Source organism: Rhineura floridana, chromosome 15, assembly GCF_030035675.1.
Source record: "Rhineura floridana isolate rRhiFlo1 chromosome 15, rRhiFlo1.hap2, whole genome shotgun sequence".
NCBI lineage: Eukaryota > Metazoa > Chordata > Lepidosauria > Squamata > Rhineuridae > Rhineura > Rhineura floridana.
Window position 1 is genome coordinate 7,747,231 of NC_084494.1, and position 17,649 is coordinate 7,764,879.

Sequence of the window (17,649 nt, forward strand, 5' to 3'; positions counted from 1 at the left end):
TTTGTGCTTACCTTGATGAGAGGCTTTGCTATCAACTCTGTCCCTTGTTCAACAAGCCCCACCCTGAGCCACCAGGTGCCATCTTCTGTCCCAACCAGGCTCCACCCCCTGAACCTCAGAGGGACTTGCGAATGACGTTCTGGAGTCCTCTCCAAAGTAGGCTGCTTTTAGAAACATGGGAGATTCTCTCTGCTGTATACGCTGTCCTGATAAAATTCATGTCTTACAAATATTGGAGTTTTTGATCAATTGACCAACTTCTAACTGATCAAATGCCAACCCTCGAATAAGGATGTTGGAGACTTTAATTGGAAATGGGAGTGGGAATTGCCGTAATTCACTTGTTCATCCAAGGTCAGAAACAGGAATCACACAAGTGAATATGAGCAGTATTTGCTACCATTGTTTTTTTCAGTCCACAAATGTTACTTAAGCAATTATGTTGCTTTGCTTTTGACATTTCCCTTCCACTGAAATTAACTACGCAATCCAGTGGCAGCTGGTGGCTCTATGTCAGTGGGGCAGTGGAATCCACTCCGGGATTTAGTCTGAACTTGCAGAGGGCCAGACACTAAAACTTCCCTCCTATTGGCCGAATTTAAAAAAGAATTCGGTCAATTTAGCATCTTGGACAGCTCCTTGATAGTTCAGACTAAAACCCAGAGCAGATTCCACTGGCCCACTGACATGGAGCTACCAGCTGCTACAGACGTAATCCAATACCTTAGTTTTGGCCACAGGAGACAAAAAACGTAGGTTTTAGCAGAAGCCAAACTGTAGCAGAATGGAAACTGCTGATTGTGTCAAACACAAGACAAGACAGAAATCGCTGCCTCCTTGCATCCCTACTTTGGAATAGATGATTGGGGTGTAGAAGGGAAGTCAAAAGGCTTAGAACAGCCTTTCCCAACCTTTGGGTCCCCAGATGTTGCTGGACTCTAATTCCCATCAGTCCCAGCCACCACGGCTAATGGTCAGAAATGATGGGAATTGAAGTTCAGTAACATCTGGGGACCCAAAAGTCGGGAAAGGCTGGCTTAGAACAAGGAAGAAGGGAAATATTTTTTAAAAAAGTTTTGAAAACATTGCATAGTCCCTTTCTCCTTATTTATGGTTTCGATATGCCCATGTTGTCAGCCAAAACATATTTATAAACTCTCCCTCTCAAGCTGCACTGGAGACTGACCATCTGGTTACAGGAGAGCAAACAAATCTCCCACCAAGGAAGGACTTTCATAGCAAGATACAGACAGGAGCCTCCCTCCCCCACCATGCACATCTCCATTGCGCATTGGGGCGGCATGCCTTCCCTCTATCTAAAGGAGAGGGGGGGAACCCACACCAAGGGCCACGATGCAACCAGAATTAAAAAGCAATTCAACCCCAAAACATCTCTCGGGCAGCAGATCCAAAGCCTTGGTACCTCTGTTTCCAGCCGGTGTGAATCCGAAAGAAATTCCTTTTACTACTAAAGATCTGGCTAGAGAAATGGGAAGGGGGAAAAAAACAACAGAAGGGGAAAGGTGGAAGGAAAAAGAAAAGGAAGGAAGTTAGTAAGAGGGGGTGGTGGAAAGAAAGGTTAGGCTGGCAATCCAAGAGGAGGGAAGCCGTGCTGAGGCTGGCAGTAACGGACATGTGTGAGTGAGTGTGTGTACACCGTCCCCTGCAGAACGAATCGTCCAACGATAAACGCAACTAAGTATTTCGCTCTGACGTTATTCTTGAGTCTTAATTCACATGAACAGACAATTTATTGAACCTCCTCCATGAAGGAAGCCATTGTTACCAAAAACCTGCTGGGAAAAAAACACCTTAGGGTTTAAAAAAGAGAAGTGTTTTTCAGAGATGTAACTAGATTCAGCAAATCACCAGTTTCATACAGGATGATCTGATGCAGTGCCGGGCACACAATTTCTCCTACTTCTTGCTCTTTGTCTCCATGTTGCCAGCTGTACACATTGCTCAAGAGTCAATTCCACAGAGGTGGTTCCAGAAAAATCAAGGCTCGCCTCTCTGTGGTCGTGATTCCGACACAAGACACAGTCTTTTCAACACTGGAACGGGCAACTGTGCAGTAAAACACCACAGCTGTGTCAGCAACTAACTTTGTGGAAGGCCACTGATGAGAAGTTAGTGGGGGCAACAAGCTGAGCCCCTACGACCCTAAAATGGCCTGCTATCAAAACCCATTTCCAGAAGTGTTGTCTATCCACTTTAGCGTTCCTGGGACTGGCAAATGGCACCTCTCAAAATGTCACCCGGGGTCATTGATGATTCCCTGTATCAGGGGCAGCCAACATGGTGTCCCTCCAGATGTTGGTGCACTCCAGCTCTCATCAGCCCAGCATGGCCAGAGGTCCAACACCACCTCTAGAGGACCTGTCGGCTACCCTGCTTCAGAGGCTAAAAAGCACGACGGCAATGACTCTGCAATAACATTGTGCCATTTTCTTTCCTGATGCTATGTTGCCTCCATGCATGTGTGCGCAAGGCCGCATGGCGGCCGGTGGTGCCATGTCAGTGGGGCAGTGGAATCTGCTCTGGGTTCTAGTTTGAATTTTTCCAGGAGTTGAAAGGTTCAAAAACCAGGAGTGGATTCCCCTGCCCCACTGACATGGTGCCACCAGCCATCACCACACACACACAAACATACACCATGACGTCTGGCTTTGATGCCCTCTCCCCCAGCAGCGGCTGCAGATCATCAGTACCTCTGGAAGACAACCTACTGTCCTGCGGTTTCACTTTTGAGGGGGAATCAAAGCACACCGCAGCTTTAAGGGAAAGGTTACCTTAGACGTAAACACTTGTGGGGCGGAGCTTCGTCTTCTTTCCAACTTCCAGGAATGAACAGGGAATGGTGAAGATGGGGAGGTGAAGAGAGGATGAGGAGGAGTGAAGGGAAGTAAAGGAGAGGAGAGAGAGAAAAAGATGATGAAATGAGGCAGAGACTGCAAAGGAGACTCAATGGGGGACCTATTTAGACCCAGCAACGTAGACCTTCATACAATAAAGACAATCCAGCTGGCTGCAACTACTGCCAAGTCTGCCCTGGTGAGAGTGGCAGATTTATTTTTAAAAGTCTCAAGATGTCTTTGCTGGCTGTTTGTTATGATGGGACAACCATACTATTGATTTTCAGCACTTTAACGCTCAAACTTTCAGGGCTGTCTCTGCACCCCACTTTTCCATCCCCATAGTTTCCCGAATCCTCTCCAGCATTTTCAGTCCCCCCTTTTCTGTTCCTACATCTAAAGTCCCTGTCCTTGGTCTGGTCACCACATGCATAGATTACAACAACTTCTGCCTTGCTGGCCTTCCCCTCCTGCCACACCCCTTTGATTCAGAGCAGATTCCTGGATCATATGTGGGGGAGGGAACATGGAAGTAACTTGCGTTCCCTATTCTCCGAACGTCTTTGTAACTAGTGGACAGCAGAGTAAAGAAGCCCAATCCTAACCTCCGAAGCTTCCAAAACAAATTGTCCATTGCCCACTGCCTTCTATCCTGCAATCATGGGAGCAAAAAACTTGTCCTAAAAGCCCAGGTTCTCAGGGATCTGAAGTGGGCCCCAAAACTTGTGCTAGAAAACAGATCCTGCTGTTAGCTAAGTCATGCACTCCACACTGACTGGCCAGGATGGCAACAGTTAATATTTATAAAGACTCAGTGATGTCTGGTGTCTGTTGGGACTGGGAAAGCAGAGAGGGAGGCACTCCAAATTCACCGCAGACAAAGAGAGGGGAACCCTTCGAGTGCCAAGCCAGCAACCAGCCAAAATAAAAATAATAATTGTTTATTGCAGCCCAATGCATTTCGGGTAATGAAAGACCCTTTATCAAGGGCAATCTGTGAAAATACATATGAACAACATTAAAATTAATTATAAAATGCGCTTAAGAATATAAACTACAACACAACGTTTATAAGCTTGTCTGTTAAGAATAAACAATGCCATAATCTGCTGGAGACTGACTCATAAATAGAATCAGTAAGGAAAAGAAACAACTGAAGTGAAACTTAATACAAAATCGAACTTCACATTAAAACTCCACAGAATTGTACATACACCTCAAATTGGAAACTTTCTTACAGAGCTTCTCTGATTTGAAAAAGTCTGAGCTTGGAAAAAGAATGGAGAAGAATACAAAAGTGAATGTCTTATGAATTATGAATGTCTTATGACACTCAGCTTTATCTCTCTTTTAAATCCTCACCAGAGTTGGCTGTGCAGACCATGTCCAAGTGCCTGGAGTCCGTGAGTGGATGGATGGGCGAGAACAGGCTGAAGCTAAACCCCGACAAGACCGAGGTGTTGCTTGTGGGTGACAAAAGAAGGCTGGGAAACATCGACTTGGTGCTTAATGGGGTGAAATTACCCCTGAAGGACCAGGTCCGCAGCCTGGGGGTCATTCTCGACTCCCAGCTGTCCATGGAAGCTCAGGTTTCGGCAGTGAGCCGGGCAGCTTGGTATCAATTACATCTGATACAGAGGCTGCGACCCTACCTTCCTGTACATCTGCTCCCACAGGTGATACATGCCCTGGTCTCCTCTCGTCTAGACTATTGTAATGCACTCTATGTGGGGTTACCCTTGAAAATGGTCCGGAAACTGCAGCTGGTACAGAATGCGGCGGCACGCTTAATTAAGCATAGCCGTCGCTGGGATCATATCACCCCAGTGTTAATAGACCTACACTGGCTACCAGTGGTTTACCAAGCCCAATTCAAGGTGTTGGTACTGACCTTTAAAACCCTATACGGTTTCGGCCCAGTTTATCTGAAGGACCGCCTCCAGTATCACCAATTAGGCCGCCTCACAAGATCAGCCACACAGGACCTCCTCTCGGTCCCACCAGTCAAAACAGCTAGGCTGGTGCGGACCAGGGAGAGGGCGTTCTTGGTTGTGGCCCCCACCCTCTGGAACTCTCTCCCTTATGGTCTTCGACATGCCTCCTCCCTGATGGGTTTCCGCCAAGCTCTAAAGACCTGGCTATTCAGGCAGGCCTACAAGAATTTTGGGGTAGATTAGCTTTTTGATATATTAATTGATGTTTTTGATGTTAGATTAATTGATGATTGTGTTTTTAGATTGTATATTGTATTTTATTATTATCTTATTGTAAGTCGCCTAGAGTGTCCGTTAATTCGGACAGATAGGCGACTAACAAATAAAATTTATTATTATTATTATTATGTCACACACTGTTATCTATTCAATTAAACAAAATTTATAGGAGTATGGCTCTCAGAGCTGAGTCTTTTTGCAAACATATCTGTAAGTGCCTTTCTTTTTCTAACCCTTTGGACAACAGGGTCTACTTCCTTCGCCATTTTCCCACATGTAGCAGGGTTTCTGTAGTTTACGTGATAGAGTGTCCCTGCAAAAAACTTTACATTGGCCAAACCAGGAGAGCCCTCGAAAAACATATTGGAGAGCACCTTAATAACGTTTGCAATAACAGAGTGGGCTCTCCATTGGTGACCCATTTTCAGACCCAAAGACATGCTCCCAATGACCGGTCTTTTGGGCCATAGAAAAAGTGCAGTGTACCAATTATGATGTTCTGTTGAAAAGAGATTTTTTTTGGATCCTACAGTTGAGGAGTGTATCCCCCACAGGTCTCAATGGAGATTTAGGAATAACTTCCCTGTTGTAGACAATTGCCAGACAGGTAGCAGTTTGGTGCATTCACTTTCACTTAACATTCTTCTTTATGAAGACCGGTATCATATGTCTTTAAGAACTTGAAAATTCTTCTGCCTTCACTGTGTGGTCACATCTGAGTATGTGGGTTGCTGTTGATCCTCCTTCCTTTAAGAGTCAGCTGTTTTCAAGAATTCTGTTAGCTTTTTACATTGATGAGATAGCAGCGGGTTACTTGTACAAGGTATTTTTTCTTCTTGTTTTATTTTTCTTATTCTCTTTCTGCTTTCAGATTCCTAAAAAAGCCTTGTTAAGAATTTTTTTTTTAAAAAAAACTTTTTGGGGGGGCATGGTCTGTTTTAATTCATTTATTTTCAGTTAGTTGTGAAGCTTTCATGTTTTTAATCAGTTACAAGATAGGCACCAGCTTTATATGCCACCCACGTGGATGTGCATTTACTTTCAAGTAACATTAATTTCTATTGAAATTAGCATAATACACCTTTAGGAATTTATAACTTTTCTGTCGTCAGTGTTTGGTTACATCCACCCTGTTTGGTTATTGTTCATTTTCCTCCCTCTAAGAGTTAGCTGTTTTTAAGAATTCAAACAATTGTTATGTGCCTTCAAGTCGATTATGACTTAAGACGACCCTATGAATCAGCAACCTCCAAGAGCATCTGTCGTGAACCACCCTGTTCAGAGCTTGTAAGTTTAGGCCTGTGGTTTCTCCTTTATGGAATCAATCCATCTCTTGTTTGGCCTTCCTCTTTTTCTACTCTCTCTTGTTTTTCCCAGCATTATTGTCTTTTCTAGTGAATCATGTCTTCTCATTATGTGTCCAAAGTATGATAACCTCAGTTTCATCAGTTTAGCTTCTAGTGATAGTTCTGGTTTAATTAGTTCTAACACCCAGTTATTTGTCTTTTTTGCAGTCCATGGTATGCGCAAAGCTCTCCTCCAACACCACATTTCAAATTAGTTGATTTGTCTCTTATCTGCTTTTTTCACTGTCCAACTTTCACATCCATACATAAAGATCAGGAATACCATGGTCTGAATGATCCTGACTTTAGTGTTCAGTGATGCATCTTTTCATTTGACGATCTTTTCTAGATCTCTCATAGCTGCCCTCCCTAGACTTAGCCTTCTTCTGATTTCTTGACTGTTGTCTCCATTTTGGTTAATGACTGGGCCAAGGTATTGATAGTCCTTGACAAGTTCAATGTCCTGGTTGTCAACTTTAAAGTTACGTCAATCTTCAGTTGTCATTACTTTAGTCTTCTTGACATTCAGCTGTAGTCCTGCTTTTGTGAATTCAAACAATAATTCTTGTTAAATCTTGGGTGCATGTTTATTTTCAGGGTTGTGTGAAGTTTTTATGCTTCTGTCCTATCCTCCTCTAAGAGCCAGTTACTCCTATAAATTTTGTTTGATTAATTGACTAGATAACAGTGTGTGATGTATATCAGACAATCACCTTTGTATTCTGCTCCATTCTTTTTCCAAGTTCAGGTTTTTTCAAATCAGAGAAGCTCTATAAGAAATTCTCCGTTTGAGGTGTACATACAATTCTGTGAAGTTTTAATGTGAAGTTTGATTTTGTATGTTTCACTTCCATTGTCTTTTTTCCTTATTGATTCCGTTTAATGATTCAGCCTCCAGCAGATTATGGCGTTGTTTATTCTTAATAGACAAGCTTATAAACAAACATTGTAGTTTATATTCTTAAGTACATTTTATAATTGATTTTAATGTTGTTCATATGTGTTTTCACAGATTGCCCTTGATAAAGGGTCTTTTGTTACCTGAAATGCGTCAGGCTGTAATAAACAATTATTATTTTTATTTTGGCTGGTTGCTGGCTTGGCACTCAAGAGGGTTCCCCTCTCCTTGTCTGCAGTACCTGTTGGGAATGGTGTTGGGGAAGGCAGGGAGGCCAACAGTAGGTGGAGCCATAGCCAATCACAGGCAAAGCCAGAGCCAATGACTGGAGGAGCCAACTATTTCTAGTTTTTCCCCTATCCTCCTCTCTGATCTCAAAGGCAACATTAAGATTACAGAGAAGGAAGCAGGCTGTTCCATTCTCTGGACTGGTTGTAAGTAAGAAGGTAGGCAGATGTGGGCTGGCTGAGGACAGACTAAGGTTGATGGGGCACAGTCCCATTTGCCCTTATGGACCAGTCTCCACTGTAAAGACCGAATCCCTCCACTGAAAACATACCTGTTAAAATGATTGACTGGCATAAGCAAGATATAGTGGCGGACTCCAGCCAGGAGAGGGAGACAGAAAACTATGACTGGCTGTGCATTCAAGTCAAAGGGCTGATACAGACCGAAAGAAAACCAATTCAACATCTGTCACACGTCAAACCAGAAGGCAGCAGCAGAGGAAGAAAGACACAGAGCTAACACACCACAAAGAGAGAGTGAAAGAGACAGAAAGAAAGGGGGACACACCACGGGCACGGATACTTGCAAGGAGGAGGCTTTGACCCTACCTTTCCCCCGAGCAAAAAGGAGGATTGATGGTTTTCAGGCCAGAGGTGAAGGAGTGATACGGTGGCGGAGCTCCATCGGGGAATTTCCTCACCTCAGAGTTCCTGAGCCCTCCGTTGCGAGCTCGGTGCAAGTGGTCAAACATAAGGACCAGTTCTCTAGGGGTGGGTTCAAATAAAAACATGGAGAAATTAAAATGCTTTCCAAAGGGGGAGGGAGAAACCAAATAAACAAACAAACAAACAAACAATATCAACATAACATGCAGAAATGGAAGGGGAGGGTTAAAAAAAGGGTATCCCACAACTCTTTGCTTGCCTGCTTTGGTCTCTTTGGATAATGTTGCTTGTTGCATCGTGGGCTACTGATGTTGGGCCTTGGCATTCCAACTTTTGAATGACAGGTCAAAACCTGTTAGGTCCAAGGTGGAGAAATCCTCATCAGGGGAAGTCTCATCAGGGGATGACTAGGAGGTGCCAACTTCAGAGCCAGCCCTGGGTCATGCGCCATCTGGGGGTGAGGAGCCAGGATCCTGCAATGGGCCATCTGCACCCAGGGTGAATTCGGCCTCTGACATGGAGGCTGAACGGGTCCCAAGCCTGAGAGGTGTTGCCTCAAATGCCAGTTGGAGACTTGGCCCATCCAGAGAAGTGCCCAACTACAGGCAAGGTCTCGGGAGTAAAGGTCTGGCTGAAGGTGGTTGATAGGAGTCTGCTGAGTTTGAGGGTGTTGTTTCAGCAGCTCCAGCTCAAAAGTCCCAGAGCTTGGCTGGAAGAGCTACTGGAACAACATCTATGTACCAGCTTCATACTAGATCTCTTAGCTGATCTGCCGCTGGCTCCAAACCTGCTTTGCCTACGGATTGACCAGAGCTTGACCTTGCCTCTTGCCTGAGCCCTTGTTGCGGACTCTGCTTGTTTGGACCCTGACTTTGGACTGGCCCTGAATTCTACTTTGGTTGTTGCCCATGTTGTGCTATGGCTGGCACATCTCTTGTTTCCTCAGGAGTCTAGTGAGAAACAGGACAAAATCTTGCAGTGGTGAACCTTCAGAGTTCAGCCTGAATGCTATGATCTACTTGGCTCTGTACACAGCTTGGAACCACAGGGAAATCACTTGGCACAAAGGAATAGTCAATCTCCAACCTTCTGATGGCAACAGAATGAACTACTAATAGATAATAGCATCAGTGGCCAAAAGGATGTGCTACTTGTTATCAGAATTTGACACGTTACTTAAGGAATAACTAATCTGGTTTATCGTGTGTGTCAGATGGGTATCACTTTTGCAGGTTCTGCTATAAATGCAAGTTATGAACATCTCACCATCACCACCCCTCATTTCTCCTCCAAACACAGCAGGGGTGGGGAATCTCAGGCCTGAGGGACAAATATGGCCCTACAGTCCTCACTATCTGCCCCTCGGGACTCTCTAATAATTTCCTTATTATTTGATTTATATCGTACCCTTCCTCTCGGCACGAGTCCAAACAGTGTTTCAACTGTGAGAATTACTCTTGCTTGCCTCGATAGATGATGGAGAGGTGTGTGTGTGTGTAGAAGCCACTAACTTTTGTGTGGCTGAAATGGAGCCTACCTTACAAAGCTAAGAGTCGCATATGTTACTCTGGCCACTTTTGCTTCTGGTCCTTGCCCACCACTGGCATGTGGCCCCCCAAAAGGTTGTTTATAATGCAATGCGGTCCTCATTCCCCCACCCCTGAAATACACTAATCAAGATTGGATTATTGTAACATATTTTATGTGGGGCTGCCCTTAGGGTTGGTTCAGGAGTTGCAGCTAGGCCACATTCACCCCAGACATTTATTCTGCTATTATTCGACTTTAAACAGCTGTGGCTTCCCCCAAAGAATCCTGGGAAGTGTCGCTTGTGAAGGGTGATGAGAGTTGTTAGGAGATACCCTATTCCCCTCACAGATCTACTCTTCCCCGAGTGGTTTAACAGTTACTCCCTCTTCCCAGAGAACCCTGGAAATTGTAACTTTGTGAGGGGAATAGGAGTTTCAGTAAATATCTCCTTTAAAAGAAACACCTCACAAGGGACTGCTCTTCCTTCCTTGTTGCTGTTTGCTCTGGTTCAGCCTCTCCTACACTGACCCCCCTCCCAAAAAATCAGTGGTGGCTCTATGTCAGTGGGGCAGTGGAATCTGATGTGGGTTTTAGTCTGAACTTTCAAGGATTCCACTGCCCCACTGACATGGAGCCACCAGTTGCTATTGCCCATAAACATGCCCACATTTCACTCAATGCCAAGAACAGGCAGCCATTCTCCTGGCTGTTCTGAAAGGTGCAAAGAGCTTCTTCTTGTGAATGAATGTGGTGACAGCTAATGTAGATGCCTCTGTCCCAGTGACGGGGGGGGGGGAGAAATGCTGATAGGAACCTGCTGCTCCATTTTGTGGTTCTGTCTCTTTTTCTTTCACGTTTACATTTGGCAGCCATTTTGTATTACGCCATGCCCCCACAGCAGCCATTTTATGACATAGCACTTTCTCAAAATTCCAAATGGGCTCACTGGCCCAAGCATGGTTGCCTGCTTCTGCTCTTAGGTGTACACCGCAGAAGTTGTATTCTGAAACCAGCCATGGAATAGGCCATATAAGATGTAAGTACGAAAGTCATTCCCTGCTCCTCTCAGCCAAGCCTAAATGGGGCACAGCTGGACATTGCCGAATCAGTCACCTTAAACTAGTGCAAACACGCCGGCCGGACACGATATGGAGCACTTGTAATGGTGCATAAATCTGATAGTTACCAAACCTTCGTATCCTTATCTAAAACTGTGCTCCTTTGGCAAGAAGGGGAGGAGGGATATAAATTTAAGAAAAAAATAAAATGGAAGAGTGGTTCAACAATAGAACTAAGTACCTGGGGGTCGTGGTATTGCACACTTCATCAGTGGAGGTCTTCCAACAGAGACTGGGCAGCCATTTCTTTGGCACCGCTCTTGCTCTGGGTTCCCTGCATCAAGCAAGGGGCTGGACTAGATTAAGGAGCAAGAACCCCAGAGCTGGGGGAGGTCAACCACGGCCCTCCCGGCCTCTCTAACAAGCCCTTGGGACTCTCCCAGGCCACACCGCTCATCAGTCCTCTTCCGTGCCTTCGGTGAGTGGTTTTGCCTGACTAAAATGTGTCTTTTCTTATTCTGTGCTCTTGCTTGCTTGAAGAAACGGTGGGGAGAAGTGGATGTAGAATACTCTGATTTTGGTGTAATTGCGATGCGGCCTGCTATACAAAGGTAAGGATCACACACTAGTTGCTCTGCCTACTTTTGCTTTTGGCTCTGTGGCCCCCAGAACACATGTGGCCCCCCAGAAGGCTGGCCACAAAGGAATGCGGGCCCTTCTGCTGAACACAGTTCTCCAGTTCTTGACTAGATGCCCTACAAGGCCTTCTACAACTCTGTGATTCTAGGGACTGAGCAGAATCTGGACTTGGCAGCCTCTGGTCCTGAAGTAGGGACGAGTGAAAAAATTGCTGTAGTTCACATGTAAAGACGAATCTATCAAATGCACAACTTTCTAAAACAACACGAGAAGCAAAACGCTGCCATCCTCTGAAATTCACACTCATTTGAATTTTCCAATGCACTTCACTAAAATCTGCATTAAAATATTGGGGAATGTTCATGAGAATTTTTTTTTAAAAAATTGCAAATTGCTGCAGAAATTTGGAGAACTGAGTAGCGTGGGGGTGAGATAATTTCCCTGCAGAATGCAACTGGAGAAAGAAGAGTTAATATTCCCAAATGCAATTTCCAGATTAGCCCCCCCCACACACACAAAGAGGCTTCAAAAAAGCTAAAGTTCTTTATTATATCATCATCATCATTATTAGAATTAAATTTCAAGCTTTCCTGCTTAATTTCTGGGCGGTGGTGGGTGGAAAGAGAGCATGTTAATTCATGCGTGTTTGCTGCATTGGTCACATCTCCTTCTGTCTAAGCTGCGCCCACCATTGGCACACCACCCCTGGCTGTTTGGCCAGGAGGAAATCTGGCCCTCGGCCTTCCCATGAGGCTCCAGTTTCCCATCTTGCTTCTCAGAGCTTCTAGCCTCAGTGTAACCTGTGGCTCTCATCTGGATCTTCTTCTCTCTCTTCCCTGCCCATCAGGAACTTAGACTGCAACAGCCTGTTGTCTGCAAAGAAGCTCCACCTCAAGGGCGTATGTCTCCCTGCCATCAGAAGCACCATTCAGGTTTTTAACTAGACTGGTCAAATCCAGTTTCCTAGATTGCAAACAACTAAAGAGCAACAAAAGTGAGCTTGGAGTGGTGGAAGAAACATTCAATATTCCCCTGGCAACTAGTGCGTCAGAGTTGAAAAAGTATTCTTGAAGCTATGTCTTCTCTGTCATCCATAGCTCAATGGTAGAGCGCTTTTTCTGTATGAGACCCTCAAAGGCAGGGCTGGAAATCTCCCATCTGAAACGCTTGAGAGCCACTGCCAATCAGGGTAGACAGTACTGAGCTAGATGGACCACTGGTTTAACTCACTATAAGGCAGCTTCTTATTTTAAGGAGAAGTGTTATAGCTCAGTAGTAGAGCGCTTGTTTGGATGCAGAAGATCTCAGATTCAATCCCGACATCTCCAGGTTCGGCTGGGAGGAAGACCTCTGTCGGAAACTCTGAAGAGGTGCTGCCAGTCAGTGCAGACTAGCGATGGGCTCTGTTTCTACAATAATCGGATTTGCTATCGGACTAATTATTCCTGATATTCTCTATCTTTGCGGAGAAAATGTTGAAATATCAACTCTCACTGCCTGGTTTCCGATTCATTCTTCTTTTTTCGTGATTTGTTTTTAAAAAAATTGCTTTGAAATCATCAATAGTGTAAATTATACTTTTATCAATCTTCTTTCTGGGTGGCTCTTCAACTGTGTCATTCACTGATGTCAATGAAGTGTTGATTGTAACTGACAGACAGAAAGCAGCAGGGGGGGAATGAGATGTTGATTGTAAGCAGCAGGGGGGAAGACACTGACTTGATTATCTGCCTTAATCTGCTCTGCAGTGCACTGGAAAAGGAATGTAAACTGGCAATCATTACAGATTTCAGAATCTTTGAAATCATCAATAGTGTAAATTATACTTTTATCAATCTTCTTTCTGGGTGGCTCTTCAACTGTGTCATTCACTGATGTCAATGAAGTGTTGATTGTAACTGACAGACAGAAAGCAGCAGGGGGGGAATGAGATGTTGATTGTAAGCAGCAGGGGGGAAGACACTGACTTGATTATCTGCCTTAATTTGCTCTGCAGTGCACTGGAAAAGGAATGTAAACTGGCAATCATTACAGATTTCAGAATAAAGATCGATACCACTGGAAACTCATGAATCAACAGCAATTATAATATTGATAATTTTCTGTAAAGCAAAACAAAATATTGGAAAAGATCAGAAAAATGAAAAGATATTGGAGGAAAAAGGAATCAAATCGTTGATGACCACCAGGGAGCCACACTTAAAAATGAAATGTAAAAAAGGAGAGAATTCCATCCCTAGTGTAGATCATACTGAGCTAGATAGTCTGACTGTGTGTGCAGCTTCCTACGTTTTCCTATCAACAGAAATCCATCCTTTCTGTTCTCAAGCTGGGATACCGCACAGAGCTATTTTGCCACATGCTGGGGGCTTTTAAAAATTCTGCCTTGTGCAGTTTGCTCATACTTCCATCCTCTCTTTTTTTCACACAAGATTGTCACCGCAGGAAAACAAAAACAAGCCAGATAGAGGCAGAAGGAATGGCCTGAAAAATGTGCAGATCTGAGGTTGAAAATTGCCAACAACCACAGGGGAGGGAAAAAACTAACACCAGTTTTCATCATCTCTTTCCTCTACTGAGGGTACAAGCTGTGGCCCTTTGAGGATGGCTATTAAGCTCCTCACAGAGCTACAATTCCCAGAGTTCCCTGGGAAAAGGGGTTGATGGGTGAGAAATATGATTCAGTTTGCATTTAAAGCTAAAATTTGGAATTTTCGGAACAATGTGAGAGCCGAAATACAGCCATCCTTCAAAATTTGCATGAACCCAAATTTTGCAATGCAATTCTCCAGCCAGTGTCTACAAAAATGTATATATTAGGGGAATGTGTGTAGAAAAATGAATATATTAGCAAAAACATCACACAAAAGTGCATTCTATTAGGAGAAACTGCACATAAAAATGTGTTTATTAGGAAAAAAACTGCATTCAAATGCTGAATAATTTTCATGAGGATTTTTAAAAGAAAAAAAATCACACTGCTGTAGAAGTGTGAAGAACTGAAAAAATGAGGAACAGAAAACAAAAAGTGACAGATCCTTCCATCGCCATTCTTAAACCACTCTAGGAATGGTAGGTCTGTGAGGGGAATAGGGGTCTCCAGAACTGAACAAGGTGGATGAATGGTCTGATTCAGTATAGGTCAGCCTCACATGTTCACACCTGGTAGTGTATATTAATACATCAGTGTGGAAAGGCCAAGTGTGACCCACTCCTTCAACCCCCACGCCACACCTTGCACTCAGTCTCCATTGCAGCTTCCACAAACTACACGAGTCTGCCAGCATAGGTCCAATACTGACTGAAAAAGGGGAGGTTGCATGTTATGGGAGATGGAGATGGAATTATGATGCGTTGTGCTGAAGATGCCGGATCTGCCCACAACCCCTCCCCCCACCAGCAGACGTTCCGTTTCACCCCTTGATGGGTCCAGCAGCACAAAAGATAAAAGCAACTGCCTCATCTTTGTAAGTTGTGCCACCACTACGGCCCTGAGTCCACCCCTATTTTTTCCCCTTCCCATGCAAGAGAATAACTCCCACTGGCTTCTATGGAAGCAACACTTGTTGCACAGGGAGGATGTGCCTAAATCACACAGGGTCATTGCACCTCAACCAGAGTTCCTCAATATACTAGTCCTCTACGCTCTCCCCTCACTCCCCCATCCCCACAACTCCTTCCCATCCTAATTACAGGCATCTGACTGGCACAAATATAAGAGAAAGCAGCCACAGAGAAACAACAGTGAATTATTGCTGTGAGGTGACATTTCCCCCAAATTAATTTACCATATAAACTCACCTTATGTTAACACGAGAATCCCCCTGTTTTTGATTTATCAAATATCAGCTACCAAACACTGGATGAATGACAGGAAGTCAGTGACATAAAATGTCCCCATAATTCTTATTAATTTCTTCATCGCGTTTTCTCGGGGAACGGATACACCCGCTTATCTTGAAAACTCTTACATGAAACAGCAGCGATCAACGTAAGGCAAGCAGGCACTGCAAAAAGATATCTTTAGTCCAACCACTGCCGCATCTTTGGCCTCTCGCCCTGCTCAAGAACCTGGTGTTACTTATCAGCCCCATTCACTTCGCAGTTCCTGCCAACTCTGGCTCTCCACCTCTTTGCCTGCAGAGAGTCCGTGAATTCTAAGGAGCCATCACCAACTCACAGCCTCCCTGGCCCCATGCAACTTCACACCTACCTAAATGATGGAAGGATGCTGTCATAATAGCACCAGGTGGCTGTCAAATAGGACCGGCTGACATCCGTTGAGTAGAGGCGCCAAGCAGCCTGCAGCAACCAAGGCCAGGGGACGAGGCAGGGAAGGGAGCAAGACAGAGACAGATTCGTTATGTATTTGTTTTTTTCCAGTAACCATCATCATCATAATGTTCATTATTATTAGCAGTGTTTTTTTAGTAAATAATGAGGTGCTGGTAGTCAGATCTTGATAAAAGTGCCATGGGTGCCAGCACAAAATGGGTGCCATGGGCAGCAAAAAAAGACATGACGGTACTCTGTGTCTGCGAGTACAGTCACGAAAAAAGTCCTGATTATTATTGTTATCACAAAATATGTTTATTGATTTTTACATGTAACAGATTCAAGGATCAAAAACAAACAGAGAAAGAAAAAGGAACCACCCCCACCCCCAGTATCTTTGCCAACGGCCAACCCCACTGGTATCTCTCTCATCCCACAGTGTCTTTCCAAAATTGTCCGTGTGTTCCAGGCAAATGGCAGCCATGTGCCTTTTCACCTGCTCTCTTTACTATTATTGACTGACATGTTTTAACCAAGGTGGCTTACAAACATACCAGCATAACAGCAAAGTAACAAGGTAACACGTAGCCTAAAACCACCAAGTTGCAAAAAAAGCACAGCAATTTAAAACAGCTGGAGGGCAGCATCTTCTTTTAATATGGAAGAGGGTAGAATCCCACCCCACCCCGGCCCCCAGCCAGTATTTGGCTGGCTGCTCTTAGAAAAAGAGTACTTGACCTTTTGGAGTAAATCTGGAAAAGCAGTTTTTATGTTCTAGCAGCTACAGCATAGTGAGACAGGGTTACTGCACGAGTTGAGGATGTTGAGAATTCTCAGCGAAGGAATTGTGCAATTGCTTCATCAGAAATGGGGGCAAAATGAGCTGCATTTTGGTTACATAAACCCAGAGCAGGAATCGTTATCTTTGTAAATCAGGACGAAGGCTCCTTCCCCTATCTATCTGTCTGTCTGTCTAAATCTCTAAAAGATTTTCTTATCCTTTATATACCTAGTTGATCACTGCACTCTGGAGGGCCTCCTGCAGATACCATCTTAACAGGAGGTCAGTTCTGCATAACACCTTTAGTGTTGTGGCACTGACACATTGGAATTTCCTCCCCTTAAATATTAGACAGGAGCCGTCTTTGTTGTATTTTTGGTGCCTCCTGAAGACCTTCCTCCTTCAACAAGCCTTTTAAGAAGAGATCTTATACCAGTCTGTGTCGGAACTGCTTTTTAAAGCTTTTTTAAAAAATAAGTTTTGTTTTAATATGCTTTCAAAGATGTTTTGTTTTAATATGTTTTGAAGTCTTTTTTCTTATAAGACGTTTTAGAGTACTTTAGTGTTTCTGTTTGCCACCCTGGGCTCCTTCTAGGAGGAGGGCTGGGATAAAAATTTAATAAATAAATAGTAAGTAGTTCACATAAATTACAAGTAGTATTTTCCTCCTTCCTTCTCCTCTACTTCCCAGAGCAATTTGCCTCCTTCCTTCCTGGAATTAACCATGGGTACGGTTTCACTTAACATGTACACAAATGGTAATCATGGTTTCATTATAAAACCGAGACAATAACCGTGGCTTGAAGTGGGTTTTCAAATTATGGTTAACAGGAAATCTGAATCTACAGTTAACACCGGGCAATGGAGGGGAGCTGCTCAGGAGATTGGTGGTGGCAGCAGATCTTCACAAGGCTGGCTTCTGATTTGCAAACCATAGCATGTAGGGGATAGTGTTAGTGTCTTCACCAGTCCGTAGGGGAGTAATTGGGAGACAAGCCCTTTCCCCAGGGACTTTAACCCTCACCATCTGTCCAGGAATTAGGGCTGGCCCAAGAAATTTTGCTGCAAGAGGCAAAAGACAAAGGAAGACCATTCCACAGCAGACAGGGCTTGTAGTAAAATCTTACTTCAACACTGACCGGACAGTAGGGATGGGTGAGA

At 44.2% G+C, this 17,649-nt stretch overlaps 1 protein-coding gene across 5 annotated transcripts in view; it reads right to left on the reverse strand.

Annotated features, from left to right (window-relative positions):
* Positions 1-17,649, reverse strand: part of KCNQ4 (potassium voltage-gated channel subfamily Q member 4) — a 153,049-nt gene that overhangs the window by 18,497 nt on the left and 116,903 nt on the right. For 3 of the 5 annotated variants that reach the window (XM_061596951.1, XM_061596948.1, XM_061596952.1), the window contains 3 exons: positions 15,646-15,734; positions 8,149-8,304; positions 2,793-2,837 (listed from right to left, as the gene is read on the reverse strand). In XM_061596951.1, the coding sequence (XP_061452935.1) occupies positions 2,793-2,837; positions 8,149-8,304; positions 15,646-15,734 (290 nt within the window). The remainder of the gene's footprint in view (positions 1-2,792; positions 2,838-8,148; positions 8,305-15,645; positions 15,735-17,649) is intronic. The other 2 variants (XM_061596949.1, XM_061596950.1) reach the window with 2 other exon arrangements.